This window comes from Peromyscus maniculatus, chromosome 5 (genome assembly GCF_049852395.1).
Source record: "Peromyscus maniculatus bairdii isolate BWxNUB_F1_BW_parent chromosome 5, HU_Pman_BW_mat_3.1, whole genome shotgun sequence".
NCBI lineage: Eukaryota > Metazoa > Chordata > Mammalia > Rodentia > Cricetidae > Peromyscus > Peromyscus maniculatus.
In genome coordinates, this window is record NC_134856.1 from 85,827,904 (window position 1) to 85,845,532 (window position 17,629).

Consider the following 17,629-nt stretch of genomic DNA (forward strand, 5'->3'; position numbering starts at 1 on the left):
GACAGCTCATCAATTAAGAGCATTTATTGCTCTCCTAAGGATCAGAGCTGGGTTCCTAGGTGACTCACAGTCACCTGTAATTCCAGTTTCAGGAAATTCCACACCTTTAGCCTCTGGAGGCACTTGTAATAATGTGCACATACCTACATGTGGATACACACTACACCTACACTTAGTTAATATAATAGCACCAAAGCTACAGAGAGAAACCCTGTCTCAAATAAACAACAACAATAACAACAACAACAAAGAATAAAGTAAAATCTTTAAGAAGAGCTATCTTTCTTTCTCTTCTTTTTCCTCCTCCTCCTCCTTCTTTTTTTTTTTTTTTTTTTTTTTTTTTTTTTTTTTTTTTTTGAGACAGGGTTTCCCTGTGTAGCCCTGGCTGTTCTGGAACTCACTCTGTCGACCAGGCTGGTCTTAAACTCAGCGATCCACATACTTCTGCAGCCAGAATGCTGGGATTAAAGGTGTGCACCACTACTGCCCAGCAAGAAGAGCTATCCTTATCTTTTAGTTTTTAAAATGAGCAATAGCAGTATTTAAAGCATATGTCCTAGTGGACAGATGTGTACTTGTGTGCAGAAAGATAGCCCATGCTTTTAGAGAGGCCAGAGAAAAGCAGAAGGGGCAATTAAAAGTCTATTTTATAAGGCTCTTTGACAGTAACCTAAATTTACAAGACAGATGTTAATTTCTTTGTATTTATATAGACGAAATAAAATGATGAAAACAATAAAAAAGTAGAAAGACACTGCACCTTATTTATTTGGCTTTGGATGGCTTAATGGTGGCTGTGGTGGGGAACATAGCCATTTAGCACTTGGAACTGTGATTTACTCATTCTGTTCATCTTGGTTCCAAATAAACGAACCTGGTAGCATTACTTACGTCATTGCGCCTCTGTGCTTTAACAAAACTCACATGTCCACGTACAAACTAATCAGTGCTTCAGAGTCAGGTCAGAGTATATGCTACGACCATGTTCAAAATCTGGTTCATGTCCAACACCAGTGTTCTAACAGGTGAACTAAAATAAAAGTACATGAAATGCCCATGATCTAGTTATGGCCAGGAGGTGGGAGTAAGCTATAGAATAGTGTATATGTTAATTCTATTTGTTTAAAAAGCTGGTGAAATAGATACTGAAGTTAGTACTGGTTATTGGGGGATAAAGGATGGGTTTGTGGGGTAGGGAATTTAGCTTTCTAAACTCTATATTTCAAACAGCTAACTTATTTATTATTATTATGATAACATTTCATTTAATCATCATTACAATAAGGTTTCATCTTTTCCTGTATATCACCATCATCACCACCTACCATCATCATCCTCATGGCAAGGTTTCAGGTACTCCAAGATGGCCTCAAACTCACTATGTAGGCAAAGAAAACCTTTCAATCCTCTGGCCTCTACTTTCCTAGTGATAGGATTACAGATGTGTCTTACCATTCTTGGTACTAGAGATTGAACCTAGAACCTAGTGTATGCTAGGCAAGCACTCTAACAACTGAACTCTATCTCCAGCCCAACTTTTAAGGCTTTAGCCTCAACGGTTAACTTAATTTTTAAAAACATGTATTTGCGTGTGTGTGTGTGTGTGTGTGTGTGTGTGTGTGTGTGTGTGTGTGTACACATGTGGAGGTCACAGTTAACTCGCAGGGGTCAGCTCTCTCCTTCAACCATTTGTGTGTTGATGGCGAGTACTTTTACCCTCAGAGCCATCTCACTGACCCGTAGTTAACTCTTTAAAGAAAATAATGACCATGCATCATTTTTACAATTAGAAAAAAAAAAAATTTCAAAACTATGGCAAGTACTTCCACACATAGTAGCACTTGTTTAAATGGTTTTTAAATACAAGGACAGCTGAGGTATCAGGTAAAGTCCAAAAGATAGGGTCTTTTATTTCCATTTTTTATTCAGTTCTAAAAATTTGGACCAAGGGAACTTGCTTGTTCAGCACAGTCTTATAAAATAAACACAATAGCCCAATTCTATTACTCAGTTTTAGCCTTCTTTCAAGTTCTCCTAGGACCTACAGTGGCTTGAAAATAGAAGCTCTAAGTTCATCACCTGCTTGTAAGAAACAAGAAGAACCAGTGTGGAGGACATCATCATGGTCCATTTTTTAAAATATGCTTGACAATGACACTGGCCCATTTAGGCACCATTTTCTCATAGTTAACTGGGTAGAATACTATGAACAAAAAGGATTTGTAATCATCATTGCTTCACCAAAACATAAACAGTGAGTGACAACAGAGTAAGGGGTGAGGAGCAAAAAGGAAGATGTATAGAGAAAAAGGAGTACGTGTAAGAAAAAACAAAAGGGATGGTAAGAGAATGAGATCCAGACAAGTGGGGAGAAATTGGGACAAGAAAGAGTTTCATGAGCAACAGGGCCCAGAAGAGCAGAGGACTGGGCCTGCTCTCTGCACTGGTCCCAGTAGTAAGGTAGAGAAGCCTTACAAAGGAAGGGTGTGTGAGAAAGCCACACGGAAACCTACGATCTTCCAATCCAAGAAAAGAATTCACTTAGAGAGGACAGTAGGTGACAAGGAAGAGGGCGCTCAGGGTTAAGGTTTAAGTGGGAATACTACATAAAGAAACTTTATACTAGTTTGTAAGCTAACTAAGAAAAGTAATAAATGTTTTTTTTTTAAGTATCCTGTATGGGCAAACAATGCTGCTCCCAGAAGATAGGAGTTATTAAAGGAAAATTTTAGTGTCAGGCATGGGATCCCTCCCTACTAGTCATTGGTCAAAGAAGCCACAGAGGAATGCCAAATACAGGCTCATGGCTGTCTACCATAACTAGATGTTAAAACTCTGTTGATGAGGACACCATTTACTTCAGACATGGAGAAATCAAGCTTGACTGACCAGCAATCTCTGATGGCTGGCTTACATAGTATCAGGAGATGCTATACAGAGGGAACAAAAGACATAAATGGTCTTAATCAGCACTAGACCCTGCATTCTTTAACACTGACCTGCTAGCAAGATGTGTCCACTGGTGTAATAGTGGCATGACAGCTATGTGTGTAACCAACTGCATTCTGCTTAGACATGAGGTCTTGTTCTACAGGAGGGATGATTCTATGCTTAAGCTGCAAATGTGTTCCAAAGCTGGGAGGTCATAGGCCCTGGGAGATGGGGGTAGGGAGGAACTATTGTTTAGCTAAATGGTCATGCTATCAAACTGTGCTCTAAATATTTACATTTATACCCATAGATTTACACTGTTTTCTGTTTGGTTAGAAAAGATTCTTTTGATAATGGGTGGTGGTTAATGCAGAAACTCACAGCTGGTTAAAGTGCCACATTATGGGTGGGCCATCTATAACAACTTCCCACCATCTAAGGCTCAGAGAACTTTGAGCAAGTGGGTAGGAGAGAGCTTGTAGATGGGGAGGAGAGCTAAGAAATGCTGACTTTGGGCATGATATGGCTGCTGCACACATCAACTCACAGCAGTCAAAATCCCAGCATGGATGGGGAGAGGCCCCCAAGGACCCACCCAAACTGAGGAGCCATTGACAGTTGGTGGCTGCTGAGGTAGGGAAAGTCACTCTCCTTTAGGGTCATGGGGATGGGTTCCATATGCCCCAGTGGATGGCCACCCACTCATGTGCATATGGGAAGTATTAACTGGATTTTGAGGATTATTAATAACCAAAAAGGTAAAAATTGGACATGAAGCTGGGTGGGAGACGAATGCGGCACTAATGGGAGTCAGAGGAAAGTAGTAGCTGATGGATATGGCCAATATATATATTGTATAAATGAATGGAACTCTTGAAGACTAGAAAGCATTCTCTAAACAGTAACTATAGAAGTTTCTTGGGTAGAAACCAGGATGCAGTAGGTAGATGAGTTAAAACAGAATATGGTGATCTGGAAGGCAGAGAAGGGGAGTTCTCAGGTTCTCCTCAGAGAGAGAGAAGCTGGTGAAAGGGGAGGGTTTGGCAAGAGACGAGGAAGCTGCTGGGAAATATGAGAGAAACGAAGAATGGCATAGAGCAGAAGAGAAAGAGAGAAAAAAGCCCCAGAGCCACTAGGAGCTGTGGGTGATGGAAGGCATAGGAAGAGAGTGGCTTTAAGGGTCAGTAAGACTGCTGCTGTGGCCTTTCTTGGAGCCTGGGAGATAAGCTGTGAGGGGATATGACATGCAGTTCTGGAACCCCATGGAATAAATCCAAACAGACAGGCCAACATGGCTTGTCAGTTCTATATGCAGAAACGAGACTACAATTGTAAGAACAAAAAGGAAAACAGTCCCAGAACCCTAGCAGTGATGTGGATATCAGCTTCACAAGATCCCAAGGTAGGTATGGAAAAGGTGAACAAACAAGTTATTCCATGTATCATAAAGTACATTCATATACTTTATGCAAGTACCTGAATCTACTGCAGGACAGACAAGAAATATAGAACACAAATGATGTCATGGGAGGTCTAAATGGTTCTATCCCTAGGCATATATTGTTTTATAAATACCTGAACTGAAAGCAAGTTGATCTTTAGGGAGAATTATAATCAGATAGTAGCCAAAAGGTTTCCATGATACAGCTAAATTATCTCTGCCTGTCACAGGTTAAAGAACATTTAAATTCTGGAAGTTCACATCAGCTTTTTTTTTCTGATAACAAATCTTAAGTACCTTCCTATATTCATTCAATTAGTGATCTTGGGCCTTGATAAAGCTGTGGAGAGAAACTTTCCAACTATCATTCAAATCATATCTAAAAAGGTGGTCATAAATATTTTAAAACCTAAGTGAACTAATAAGACCTAGACCCATTAAGGATAAGATCTTTTACAACAAATTAAATAAAACAATTTATTGAAGTCTGGACTCCAGATAAGCTAGATTTACTGGCTGACCTTTTATTCATTTAAGGAACAAAATTAGCTCTAATTGCATTAGAATGGAATCCAGTAAATTTTCCTCAGTCTTCTAATGTGGCATCCCTGTAAGGACTGCTGTAATTGTTTACAAGCAAGATGGAAATGCTTTGATTATAATCTTTCCACTTGTTTTACTGGGTCATAAAAGCATTTCCCAAACCCAAAGCTGGTTGTTGTGACAGCAGACTAGTTTTTCTCTTAAATATACATACTGCATCTTTGGTGTTTGTGAGCACACTACAACGCTCCAGGGGAAGAGATTAAACTCGGACTTCTCCATAATTCTAGGCTGCTGAAAATGACAGTAATGTAATGCACAAAGACCGGAGCTCCCCGGAAAGAAATAGGAAAACCTGGAGATGCAAATCGAGAAAGCGTCTAACTACCTGTTTGTGACAGGTGGCTGAGAGCTGCCCCCGAGACAGCCGATGGCCACAAGGAGAAGACAGAGGACTTCACAGGGCCCTCGGTCAGTTACTCAGCAGTCGGGAAAAAGATCAGTGGCAGTGCTTAGCACGAAACCGACATCATTTTAAAGTTGCAGACATACTCTTTTATAAGATTTAAACTGCATTTCCAAAACCTGAATATGGTCAATCTTAGGATTTCTTTTTGTCATTGTACCTGTACCTGAAAGCATGGGAAAATCTAGGAAATGTTTCCATTTCTATAATAATTTCACCAGAGCAGGGCAAAAGACAGACTAGTTATGGTACCTCAAATAAAAATGAAAAGCAGGGGGTTGGGGATTTAGCTCAGTGGTAGAGCGCTTGCCTAGCAAATGCAAGGCACTGGGTTCGGTTCTCAGCTCCAGAAAAAAAAAAAAGAAAGAAAGAAAAGCAGACAGCTTTTTTTTTTTTTGAAAGGGGAAACTATTCAAGTGAGAAAATTAAGAGCCTGAAGGCTATGCTCTGTTCCTGCTGAGGTTTGTTCTAAAGAGTCTCATGTTGTGTAAAAGCTTGGCCACCCTGGTCCTGATTTCCTCAGATGGGACAGGAACTCTGCTTGTCTTTCTCTAGCTAGGACAAAAGGCATGTGTTCCTTTTGCCTGCCCTTGTCCTATATGCTGGTGAGAGCCCCCTTCCTTCTGGAGTCACCACCTCCCCTTCTGACAGAGTTGGCTCAAACTTGCAGTAATCCTCCTGCCTCAGCCTCTAGACTGAGGAATTACAGGCATGTGCTACCATGCACACTAGCACTGGCTACATTTTAAAATAGAAAGATGCTTATTTTTCTTGAAAGTATCCTGAAATGATTAGTCTATTTCTATTTTCAAAAGTTTGGCAATGCAGAGACAAGTATCTTGACATATTTTATGTTTTAAAATATCAAACCTGCTTTTTGGGTTAATAAGCTTCGCTCTACTTTTCACAGTATATAGGAAATGATTGAGATACCACAACTATTCAAAAGCCCCACGAGGCTTAAGCAAAACCTTGTTAGCTGCAGCAGAACTAGGATGACATATCTAAGACTACGTCACATGTTCAGCACCTCTGTCATGAGATGGCAGGGAAAGAAAACTTTCTGTAGTTGAGACATCAACCCAGCTGTTACTGGAAATCAAAACACCAGCAGAATGGAATCACCAGTGGTAAAGCAGTCCCCCAAATACCTCACATCTAACTTCAGAAAATGTACAGCCTGTCAGACAGACTACCCAGTGCCAACTCTCGAAGGGAACCTGTGTTCTCATGGAGAGCAGACATTGCCATCTGGTAGGCTCACCACTGCTCAGGTAGCCTTATAGGCAGGGTCACCTTGAGAGCAGAGGAGGGAGATGGTGATTTTCCCATTATGAGCCTCCATCTATGGGGGGAAGTGTAGACTAGTAGACGGAAAAGGCAGCGGCTCAAAGCTGGGGCACATAGCCATAGTCCCAGTTCAAGGCCAACCTGAGCTATGGAGAGAGATCTTATCCGGGGGCTGAGGGAAAGGCAAAATGCCCCCTCCAGCACTAGACAGCACTAGGACAGCACTAGAGGGCATCTGTAAAATGTGAAGGAAGAATGGTTATTCTCAATCAGCATTCACCCTCAAAGATTGTACAAATTTATATTACATTTTTATTAATACTTTACAATATGGAAAATCACTTTTCCCCATGAGGCTTAACTGAATTTTGAATTTTATAAATATCCAGACATTTAAACTTAGAAAACCTTCAGGCCCTATTCTGTCATGTCTCGTTCCTGACAACTGCTTTTCTGTCGGGGGTGGGGGGAGGTGGGGGGGGGGAAGGCAAGTCTCACTCTGTAGCTCTGACTGGCCTGAATTTGCTATGAACACTAGGTGAGCATCAAATTTATAGAAATCCGTCTGCCTCTGCCTCCCAGAGAGCTGGGATTGAAGTGTGCACCAACACACACAGCTGCTGACGACTCCCTCTCTAAGCAGGGACTCCGTCCCTAACAAACTGCCACGTTACTTTGCTCTGCATTCTTCATGAAAAGAACTGGGATAACGTCATCAGTTAGCCATCCTTTCTCCATTATTCAAAATGAAGTAGGCCAGCAAACAGTAAGGTCAGCTGTGCTGGTAATGAGCCCCACACATTCCTTGTCACCACATCTACTAGGGAAACCCCAGGATCCTGACCAGCACAGCTCTAAGCTCCTGGGCAAACTGAAAGCCCGACTTGACAGGGAGCCTACACTTGGACACTTCAGGAATGGCCTTGAATGTGTGGCTTCCTCATTCACAGTTGAAACTGTAGCTCTGGGGTAAGCGCTTCACTGGGGACTGGAGGGAACTCTAGATATCCATTACTAGTAGACATGTTCAAGGATGCTCAAGGAATCTGGGGTCTTCGCAAAGTTGTCCTGGATTTTAACACCATCAGGAAGAACTGGCTGGTCATGGACCCCTCCAGAAGACAGTTTTGAGGGATGTGAAAACAAGGGAAAAACAAATTACTGCTGTCTTGCTTCGAGGAACACTAACAGAGAACAGAGGACACTCTCTAACCACAAAGCACTTTTGGGGATCAAGGGCAGAAGACCTAACTTCTTCAAGACTTAGAAACTAAATACTGTCTTAAAGATCTTCCGACAGGAGGGTATAATTTGAACCTTGTAAAGCTTTTTCTTTCTCTCATAATTTCAAAAGACTTGGTCCTTCAGCAATAAACAACCTCCCCCATCCCCGCAAGGAATACACAGACTCTCTTGTTTTTGAATCCCAGTCTGCTTATTAATTTCTCTTTAAAAGGGTATTAGCTCACCCCCAGGTGTATACAGACAACAACTAGACACATAGTTATATGACTGCCTACTTTCCTGTCACTAGAGCCATGGAAGAGGTTATACTACAGGGTAGTTCCTTACCCTGCAACTACAAAAGATGGCTAGAATTTTTCCATGTGTCATAAAAATATTTTTAATTTCTAATTAAATTTTTTTATGAGTATATGCACATGGATGCAGGTCCCATGGATCTGGAGCTACAGGACCTGATGTGGGTGCTGGAACTGAACTCTGGGCCTCTGGAAGAGCAGTAAGTGCTCTTAATTGCTGAGCCAACTCTATAGCCCCAAAGAATATTCTTTTAAGTTTTTCAGTCATTTAAAAACACAGGGAACATCCTTAGTTTGCAGGTCATACAAAAGCAATAGGCTGAATATGGCTCCCAGGCTGGAGTTTACTAACCTCCAATTTAGACACATCATCAAAAATACTTACTGAATTTATGTTCATGGGAAATTCTACTGGACTTGAGCCCCTGTCTCCCTCTGACTTTCATTTAACATGCAATGTGTTACACTTAATTTCTTTGTTCAGTACACTTCTATACCTGCCTTGGTCAAATAATTCATCATTCATAGAAAAGGGCAGTTATTATCTAAGCATCTACAAGTTACATGTTACAAGTAACACTGTACTTTTGAGGGTCAAATTTGTCAAGAATCCAGGCTATTCTAATTTCCCCCAAGCTGGACATTTTGATCCAGAGTAATAGGATCCAGTCCTCACATCTTCCAGTCTCTTAGGAATATAAATGATTTATTGAAAGGTAAAAACAGAATAGACAGCCAACAGAATCACCAACAGACACTCCAGGGCAGAAAGAGGAATGTAACTAAAAATGTGATTTTAAATCTTAATTTTCTAAAGGGAGGAAGCCAAGCTTCTGTGTGGGAGTTTTGACCGGGTACTGATGAACTATGGAGAAAATAGAAATTAAAAATCAATTGGTAAAAGTATCTTTTGAATGATGAGCAAGAACACTTTCCCTTAGAGAAATGAGACAGTTTACAGAATTTCCAAGGAGATTTTCAAGAGTGTAGACTGCTAGAGCCTGTGTGTGCCAGGTAAGTGCTACTGCTGAACTAGAACCTTGGCCCAGTCTGATCTTCCTCAACAAGTTCAAGGGTGTGTGTACTTCAGATACCAGGATGAAAGAGAGCGGAGTTAACCGTTTTTGAAGGTTTTCTGTCTGTCAGCAGTAGGACCACCTGCTATCTAGGTCTCTACAAGCACAACAAAGAAGAATGCTGTGAAAATCATTCACAGAATGGAGGTAGCAAAAATAAGAACCATCTGGACTCTGTCTTCCAGCTCTTCACAGGAGCATATACTTTCTTAAAGGACCATGTTGGTCTCTGTCTTACCCCTCATCATAATCCCAAGGGGCTTCTAACTGCAGGACGTTTAGAGTTGACAGCGGCAGTATGTAAACTACACACATCTTAAGAAGGAATGAACTGAGGACATGGCCTTGTGCACTGGAAACCCTGTCAAAAGCTCAGGGCTGGGGAGGTCCCAGGGCCTGGATGAAGATTGGGGGATCTTCTACTGCTGTTTTACTAGATGTACATGGTGTCAAACGGCCTTCCAAATATGTAGGTTTATACTTACAGATCAGTGTCGCTCTCTGTTAGGTCTCAGAAGCCCCAACAAATGGATGAGTGCTTATTAACTATCAAGGTAGGCGCCAGCCAGCTCTCACAGCATCTCTTAGCACCCACCTGTGGCTCTCCCAGCACTTCACTCTGTCCCCTCCCCTAAGCCCCTCCCTCTCAGGCGCAGGACTTCCGCTTCCCTTCCCCCAGCCTCATCCCCATAGAACTCATCACTCTGGCTATGCTGCTCTAGGTCTCTTGGGCCTGGTGGCCTCTCTTGCTCTTCTTCTCCCTCTCTCCTCTCAGTTTAGTCTGCAGGGCATGTTCAGCCTGGACTCTGCCCTCTGCCTGCTTTCTCCCTTATGTCTACAATACAAATCTTCTCCATCCTTTAGGAGTAGGCATGGCCTCCTCCTTTGATTTCATTTTTCATTCATTCTCAACCTTGGTCAGAGAAGCTTCTCGGGTGGGCCGCACTTAGTGCAGAGACTTTAACTGGTCAAAGTGCTGAGAATAAGTGACTGAGCCCTAGGTGAGACATCAGACACATCCCTCCTCGCCAAGGCTTATGGAGCACTGTGGAAGAAGCAGGGGACAGAATTTAAGAGCTGTTCAATGTGGGCAGTGCTGTGAAAGGCTCTCCTCTGGATATGACACGGCTGTCACACTCAAGAGCTCACAGCAGGTGTGCTCACCAGCATAGAGCATTCCAGTGAACACTCCAGCACGGATGAGGGGCTCACTAGGGCCCACCCTGAGCTGAGGAGCTGTGGTGCTGTGGTAGGAGGAGTCGGCTTTCTTTGTAGCTATAGCAGCCAGTAGGTTGCTCCAGCTCCTGTGGATGGCCCCACAACCCATGCGTGTGCAAGCAACAGTAACTGGATTGTAGGGTACTTAAACAAAACAAAAAGACAAGGACATGAAGGTGGGAGGCTTGGGGGTGGGTTCTGAGGAAGTGTGATGGGGAATTGGGTTGTATATGATCAAATTGTATTGCATATATGTATTAAATTGTCAAAGAATAAATAAAAATATTAAATAAAAATTTCAATAAAAAAAAGCAAATTTTCTAGTTGTTTCTTGAGATATGTCTTGCTATTTAGCCCAGGCTGGCTTTGAATTCTTGACTATCCTGTTTCATTCTTCCAAGTGCTTGGATTACAGATATGTACCACCATGCCCAGTAAATATTCTATTCTTTACTTAATGAATTCTGAAGTCTTCCTCTCACTTTTATGCTAAATTTGAGTGGAACTGAAAGTCTTCTGCTTTCTCTCTGATATCTGACTGTTTGCAAAGCAAACTGCTCCACTTTCACATTTACTAGGAAAAAAATATTAAGTTATACTCATGAAATTCATTGAAATGCCATACACAGTGTGCTCTTCAGAGCAAGAATTTCAACATGATTTACAAAAGAAACTTATATTTTATACTGCATCAGGAGCCTGTGAGGATACTGTAGGTCTAAACGCTTCCTCAAAGGATGGATGAAAGAAAACAATATCCTTTAAAGAAAATGGGCCTCTTCAGGTACCCGTACATAACGTAGTATACATATAGGCAAAACACTCATACATCTAAAACCTATATGTAAAAACTATATTAAAAAAATAAAGATGGCCTGATAAATTGATTTGTTAAAATTCAGACAAATGGTAAACAATGATTGACATTCCTCTTTTCTCTTACACCATCTGAATCTTTAGTCTTTGCCATTGGCAGGTCATGTGTCCCTGAGAAGGTCTAACACTGCATCCATGTGGGTGAAATGTGGCAGTTAACCCACTCACTACACAAGCTCTTATTTTTCAAGTAGCCAGGACCTCAGATTCTATGCAGTAATACTGCCATATATTAACCTTTAAAAAAGAGAAAAGGGTGGGGGGAGAGCATAGGATCCTATATATTAAGCAAAGAAAAAAGCTTTTACCTGGAAGAAGAAGCCAATAAAAACTTGATAGCAAGCTATTCCTGGTACAGACTCTGTTCATACCTGGAAGTCTGGCAGAGTTCTAATCTATTAGGACAGCATAGAGAAGGTAGGTCTCACCAATTCCCAATGCTTATACTTACATCTTGTCTTGGCCAGCGCCAACTCGCAGAGTCAATCTGGGGATAACTGGACTTGGGGCTGGAATGACGGGCTCCACTTTTATCTGTGAAAGTTAGTACATTAATTAGAAAAAAAAATTCTTCCTAAAGTATTTCCTATCTCTTCTACTTCCCCACCCCACAAACCTAGTAAACACATTTGCAATGCTAGATAAAAAGACACGGCTAGTATATATGTGTTGTGTATAGAAACGAGTGTGGGAAGCCAGAGGTAGAAATGGGTGTCTTCCTCAACCATTCTCTAAGCTTTTTGAAGACAGTCCTTTCAATGAAGTGGAAACTCATCTACTTGGATGGGGGAGGGGTATCCAATGAGGTTCAGGGTTCAAAGTGCCTCTGTCTTGCTTTCCACCAGCACTGGGACTACAGGTGCACACTACTGGTTCTCTGCTTTTTACCTGGGTTCTGGGCATCAAACTCAGATCCCGTATGTTGTTATGATATCCTATATCAACTGAGCATTCTCTCCAGCCCAAGTTCATGTTTCTTAATAATTGAAGGCTCTTTGACACATAACATAGCCTACGAGCTTTATCTACATCACATTAATATGTGATGTTTCTGGCTAATTGGTTTGTGTTCATTTCTTTAGTTTTACCGTACTGTTTAACACAGGGATATCACAGCATCTGGTGGAATATTTACGTAATCACCATATTTTTACTTATTTTTAAAGGTTTATTTATTTTTATTTTATGTGCATGAGTATTTTGCCTGTATGTGTGTTTATGTGTCACATATATGCCTGGTGTCTGTGGAGATCAGAAGGGGGCATCAGATCTCCTGGAACTGTCGTTACAGATAGTTGTGAACTGCCATGAGGGTGCTGAAAACCAAACCTGGGTCCTCTGGAAGAGCAGCTAGTGTTCTTAACCACTGAGCAGGCTCTTGAGCCCCATGACTGACAGACAGAACATAACCAAAAAGGCTTGCCAGGAGATCTTCCCTATACAACATACACTTATGGGCCTTGATGAATTCAAAACTCACTGTAAGTTTGTTTTATTATATCTGAAGTCTAAGTACCACAATTCTAGCACTACGGAATTCCATTTTAGGCTCACTAAAAAAAGACCTGAAATTTCTATGTGTATGTGTGTATACACGGTACACTTTCTCAATTTAGAAAGGATTTATGGTGAAGGTAATGATTTGAAAAAGTTTAGGATTTCACAAACATTTGAGCTATTAATCAGAAAGAAAATACACAAATTAAGTATGACATTACATGTTCTCTTGACAATTAGTTAAGACCTTATGGTATAATAAATATTTTGAATAAATAACCAAACAAAATTTCTGTAGTCTCAAATTCTTATCTACATCAGAGTTTTTCAATGGTGACGGGACAGACATTTTGGTGGGATAATTCCTTGTCATTTGGGAATGGCCCAAGCACTGACAGATGTTTAGCTTGTCTTAGAATACTGCTGTATGTCATTGCTAAACCTGACAACTATCTACAAATACTGATTTACATATCTGAAGCCTGAGAATAAAACAATAATGAAAACATGTAGTGGCTGTAGGGGAAATGGATATATAAAGTACTGTTCAATGTACTATATCATGCAGTTATTTGCACATGAATACTACTTTCTCATATATATGAGAATATATATGTATATATATGTGTATATATGTATGTATGTATGTTTAGGATTTCACAAACATTTGAGCTATTAGTCAGAAAGAAAATATACAAATTAAGTATGACATTACATGTTCTCTTAGTTAAGACCTTATGGTATAATAAATATTTTGAATAAATAACCAAACAAAATTTCTGTAGTCCCAAATTCTTATAGACTTTGTAGTAATATTCATATGCAAATAACTGCATAGACTGAAGCCATGTCTGTTTTGCTTACTGTCTCCCGATGTCTATCACAGTGACTTCCAAGCGCTTAAGAGACACTTAAGGCCTGAACATGAAGCAGTGATTCCAAAGCCTCATTTCTTTCAAAACCCTGCCATAATTTCTTTCTTGCTTTTGCTCAACAAAAAGGTAAAAATATTGAGGCCTGAGGCAGGTGAATTCTTTAAATTACCTATAAATGTACTAACTTTTTTGTGCCCCCAAGTGTGAAGCCCATCTCTTCTAGACTCTTTAAGAACTTTCTTTCTCCTTAGCATAACTTATAGAACATCAAGCCTCTTGACTCTATTTTTTTTGATTTTTCGAGACAGGGTTTCTCTGTGTAGCTTTGCGCCTTTCCTGGGACTCACTGGTAGCCCAGGCTGGCCTTGAACTCACAGAGATCCGCCTGGCTCTGCCTCCCGAGTGCTGCGATTAAAGGCATTCACCACCACTGCCCTGAAGCTTTGGCGCCTCTTGACTCTATTAATTATTCTCATTAAACTTTTAAATGTGCTAAATTCTTATCTTGAAAAAAAATTATCTTCCCTTTATCCTCTGGCTAACAATCTCATGTGTTTTTCAGCGTTTACCTTGTCTCTTGTTATTCTCTTTATTGCCTCTGTCTCTTCATTTTTTTATTCATTATTTTAGAGACAGGGTTTCACTATGTAGCCCTGGTTGGCCCAGAACTTGCTATGGACACCAAGTTGGCCTTGAATTCACAGAGATCTGCTCACCTCTGCTTCCCAAGTGCTGGAATAAAAGACATGTACTACCTCACTTGGCAAAGCTATTATTTTAAAAAACAAAGCTCCCCCCCCCCGCCCCGCACTTAAAAAAAAAATCTGTCTTACTAATTGTTATATGCTGTACTGTGTTTGGCTTGTTTCGTTTCTATGTGATAACTGTAACAGACTTATCTAGCATTTTAAGGAATCACACCCCCACCCCGCCCCCCATCCAATGGATCTTCAAAACTCCACATGGTAGACATAGAGGGCAGATTCTTCCCCAAATAACGCCCACTCAGGAACAATGCAAGGTTTGCTCAGGGTTGCAATACTAGTAAATAAATCATGTAAACCCAAGCTTCCTGACACAAAGTCACCTCCGATTCTATATACAGTTCCTTGGCTCTTGGACACTCTTTGGGTCCTGGTATTATGCATGTCCTAAATGGAGCTGTTTACTTTCTTTACCAAGGTATCTTATGATAACTGATAAATACTTGTGTCATTGCTAGGGTTAGTTGTATGGTATTTTTTTTCTTTATGGGAGACTAGTGAATTTATATGAATTTGAGATTAACTTTGGCTTTACCTTCATTCATTCAACTAAATAGCTAGATTTATGTTGCTATCTTGAATGACCTGACAGGTACTATGAACCAAAAGATGGGCTGTTTATGACTTACTCTAAAAAAGTTAAATGAAGCAGGCATAGTGGCACATGCCTTTAACCCCAGAACTTGGGAGACAAAGGTAGGTGGATTTCTGTAAGTTCAAGGCCAGCCTAGTCTACACAGAAAGTTTCTACACAGACAGTCAGGGATACAGAGAGAAACCCTGTCCCACAAACAAACAAACAAACAAACAAACAAACAAACAAACAAACAAACAAACACAGTTAAATGGTGTATAAAAAATAAGCAAAGAAAAATAAGGGTGCAAGTCAGATTCAAAATAGTATGAATGTATCTTGAAATCAACAGGTATTCCATCAGTTGAATGAACTAATGAATGATTTTGCCATCTCAGCTCAAAGTTCATCTGTAATCACAATACTCAACATTGGCTCCGGAAGCAAGAGGGAAGTATTACGCACACTACGAAGCAGATGAACCAGGACTATCTCAGGCAGCTAGGACAAATGGAAACTACCTATAAGCTACTCATACATTTTAATTTTAGTCAAAAAGTTAGTCATGTTTATCTTGAAAAACTGGAAGTACAGAGAAAGGAATAAGACCATTTTGTTCAAAGGAAAGAGGTTAACGAGGATGCTAATACTATAAAGAAAGTGTAATTTCTAAATAAGAACTTCTCCCTGAATTTTTATGTTAATTCTATCTGAATGCTTATCAAAATAAAAGCGGAGATACTAACTACCAATTAAAAACAATTCTCTCCTGAATTTCCTGGAAACAACAAACCCAATGATAACAATGATTAATCAATCACTTGAAAAATATGACAAATGTCATCTTTTAGTGGCACAAAGCCACATCCTGGGGCCAAGAGGAACTTTTAAGGGTTACAATAAAAGAACAGCACTTTGGAGTAATGCTTTGAATTGGGGTGAGCAGAAGAGCATTTATAGTGGATTACTAGGCTTCCCAATTCACCAAAGAGGTAAAGTCCAGTAATATAAGACTCTTTTGTAGCTAGCTAAAAATACATTGTCAGTGGATTTGTCCAGTTTTATGTATAAGCAATACTTCTTTCACCTGAGCTAACACTAGTAGTCATATAAGCCCCTTATTGCCATGTGCTGAATTTTTTTTTTTTTTTTTTTTTTTGCTAATCTTCAAGGATTTAGCTTCTTTGCCACATACCTCAGGGCACCAACTGATAAAGCCCTAACTCTCCATTTTTCCAGGACACCAGCAGTGCGGCCTTGCAAAAAATGAAAATCGCTCAAGAGATTTAAAGGGGAAATTTATTTTTAAAATCCTGACTTGAAGCAAAGAGGTGGATTTTTAAAAAGCTTATCTCTAAAGAATCAGTTTAAATTTAAATTCTATCTTGGAACCCTTTCATGCATTCTAGCTTTAAAGTTTATCTTTTGACAGGGACTTTCTACAAAGGTAATGGGCAGCTTTGTCAATTTAATCTGTCCAAGTTTATTTATTTATTTTTTAATGTTAAATTCCTTTCATTTAAAAAAAAAAAGCAAAATACCTCTACCATCTATGTGCACTAGCTTGGGTGATCGAGGCTAGCAGGTACTAGTCCCAATGCCTACCTGTGCAAGGATATTAGAAAACCCCAGCAATACTCCTGATGAAAAGCTACATGGAACCAGTTAGCATTCTGGATGCTCAAGGATGGGGGTTAGCCCTTTGTTGTCCTTTTAGCAATTAAGTTCTTTACATGAGTTCCTTTTTGAAACAGGCTTACAGAATGCCCATCAGTTATTTGAAACATTCAGAAGACAGTTCCAAGAGGCCTGGCTACAGTTTAGTAGAGGGTGTGCAGTGTGCACAGCAAGCCTGGCTCCCATCTGAGCCCTTGGAGTGCATTCATAGAAGGCTGGGGTGCAGCCTTAAGTAGCGGTCTACTTAAGCAGTCATCTGAATGTTTATGTTCCTGGCCTCATGGAAGAGGCAGCAAAGAGAATCAGCGAGGGAACATTTCCCCCATTTTACTGTTACTTATTTACAGCAAACCCTTCATTTCACGAGTTATGACAAGCAGCGATGATTACACTGCTTTAAATAGAAAGGAAGAAAGAAGAAACTCTTTCGTTGAAGGAACAAAAAGTAAGACTATGTATGATTCTCTACAGTATTAAACTGTTTATTCAACCAATGGCGATTTGGGGGCAGATACTAAAGGACTTGAGGACAGATTAAGGAATCATTGAATCATTAAAGTGTTGAATATTTCTGATTACTAAAGTCACCAGGCTCTGAGGTCATCACTTGTCTGCTTTAAAAAACATGGAGTTAAACATGAGCTCATAAGGTTTCTTCAAGGACTGCTACTTTATCAGCCCAGAGGCTACTTTATCTTCTGGTCACCTTACCCCCTGATCCTCAGCTCTTCTGGTAACCTTACTCCCGATCCTCAGTCCTTTTGGTCACCTTAGCCCCAATCCTCAGCTCTTCTGGTCACCTTAGCCCCAATCCTCAGCTCTTCTGGTAACCTTACTCCTAATCCTCAGCCCTTCTGGTC

General features: G+C 40.4%; 1 protein-coding gene across 3 annotated transcripts in view; it reads right to left on the reverse strand.

Annotated features, from left to right (window-relative positions):
- Taf3 (TATA-box binding protein associated factor 3) overlaps positions 1-17,629 on the reverse strand; it is a 155,625-nt gene that overhangs the window by 16,801 nt on the left and 121,195 nt on the right. For all 3 annotated transcript variants that reach the window (XM_006984414.4, XM_076572817.1, XM_076572816.1), the window contains one exon: positions 11,834-11,916. In XM_006984414.4, coding sequence (XP_006984476.2) covers positions 11,834-11,916 — 83 coding nt within the window. The remainder of the gene's footprint in view (positions 1-11,833; positions 11,917-17,629) is intronic.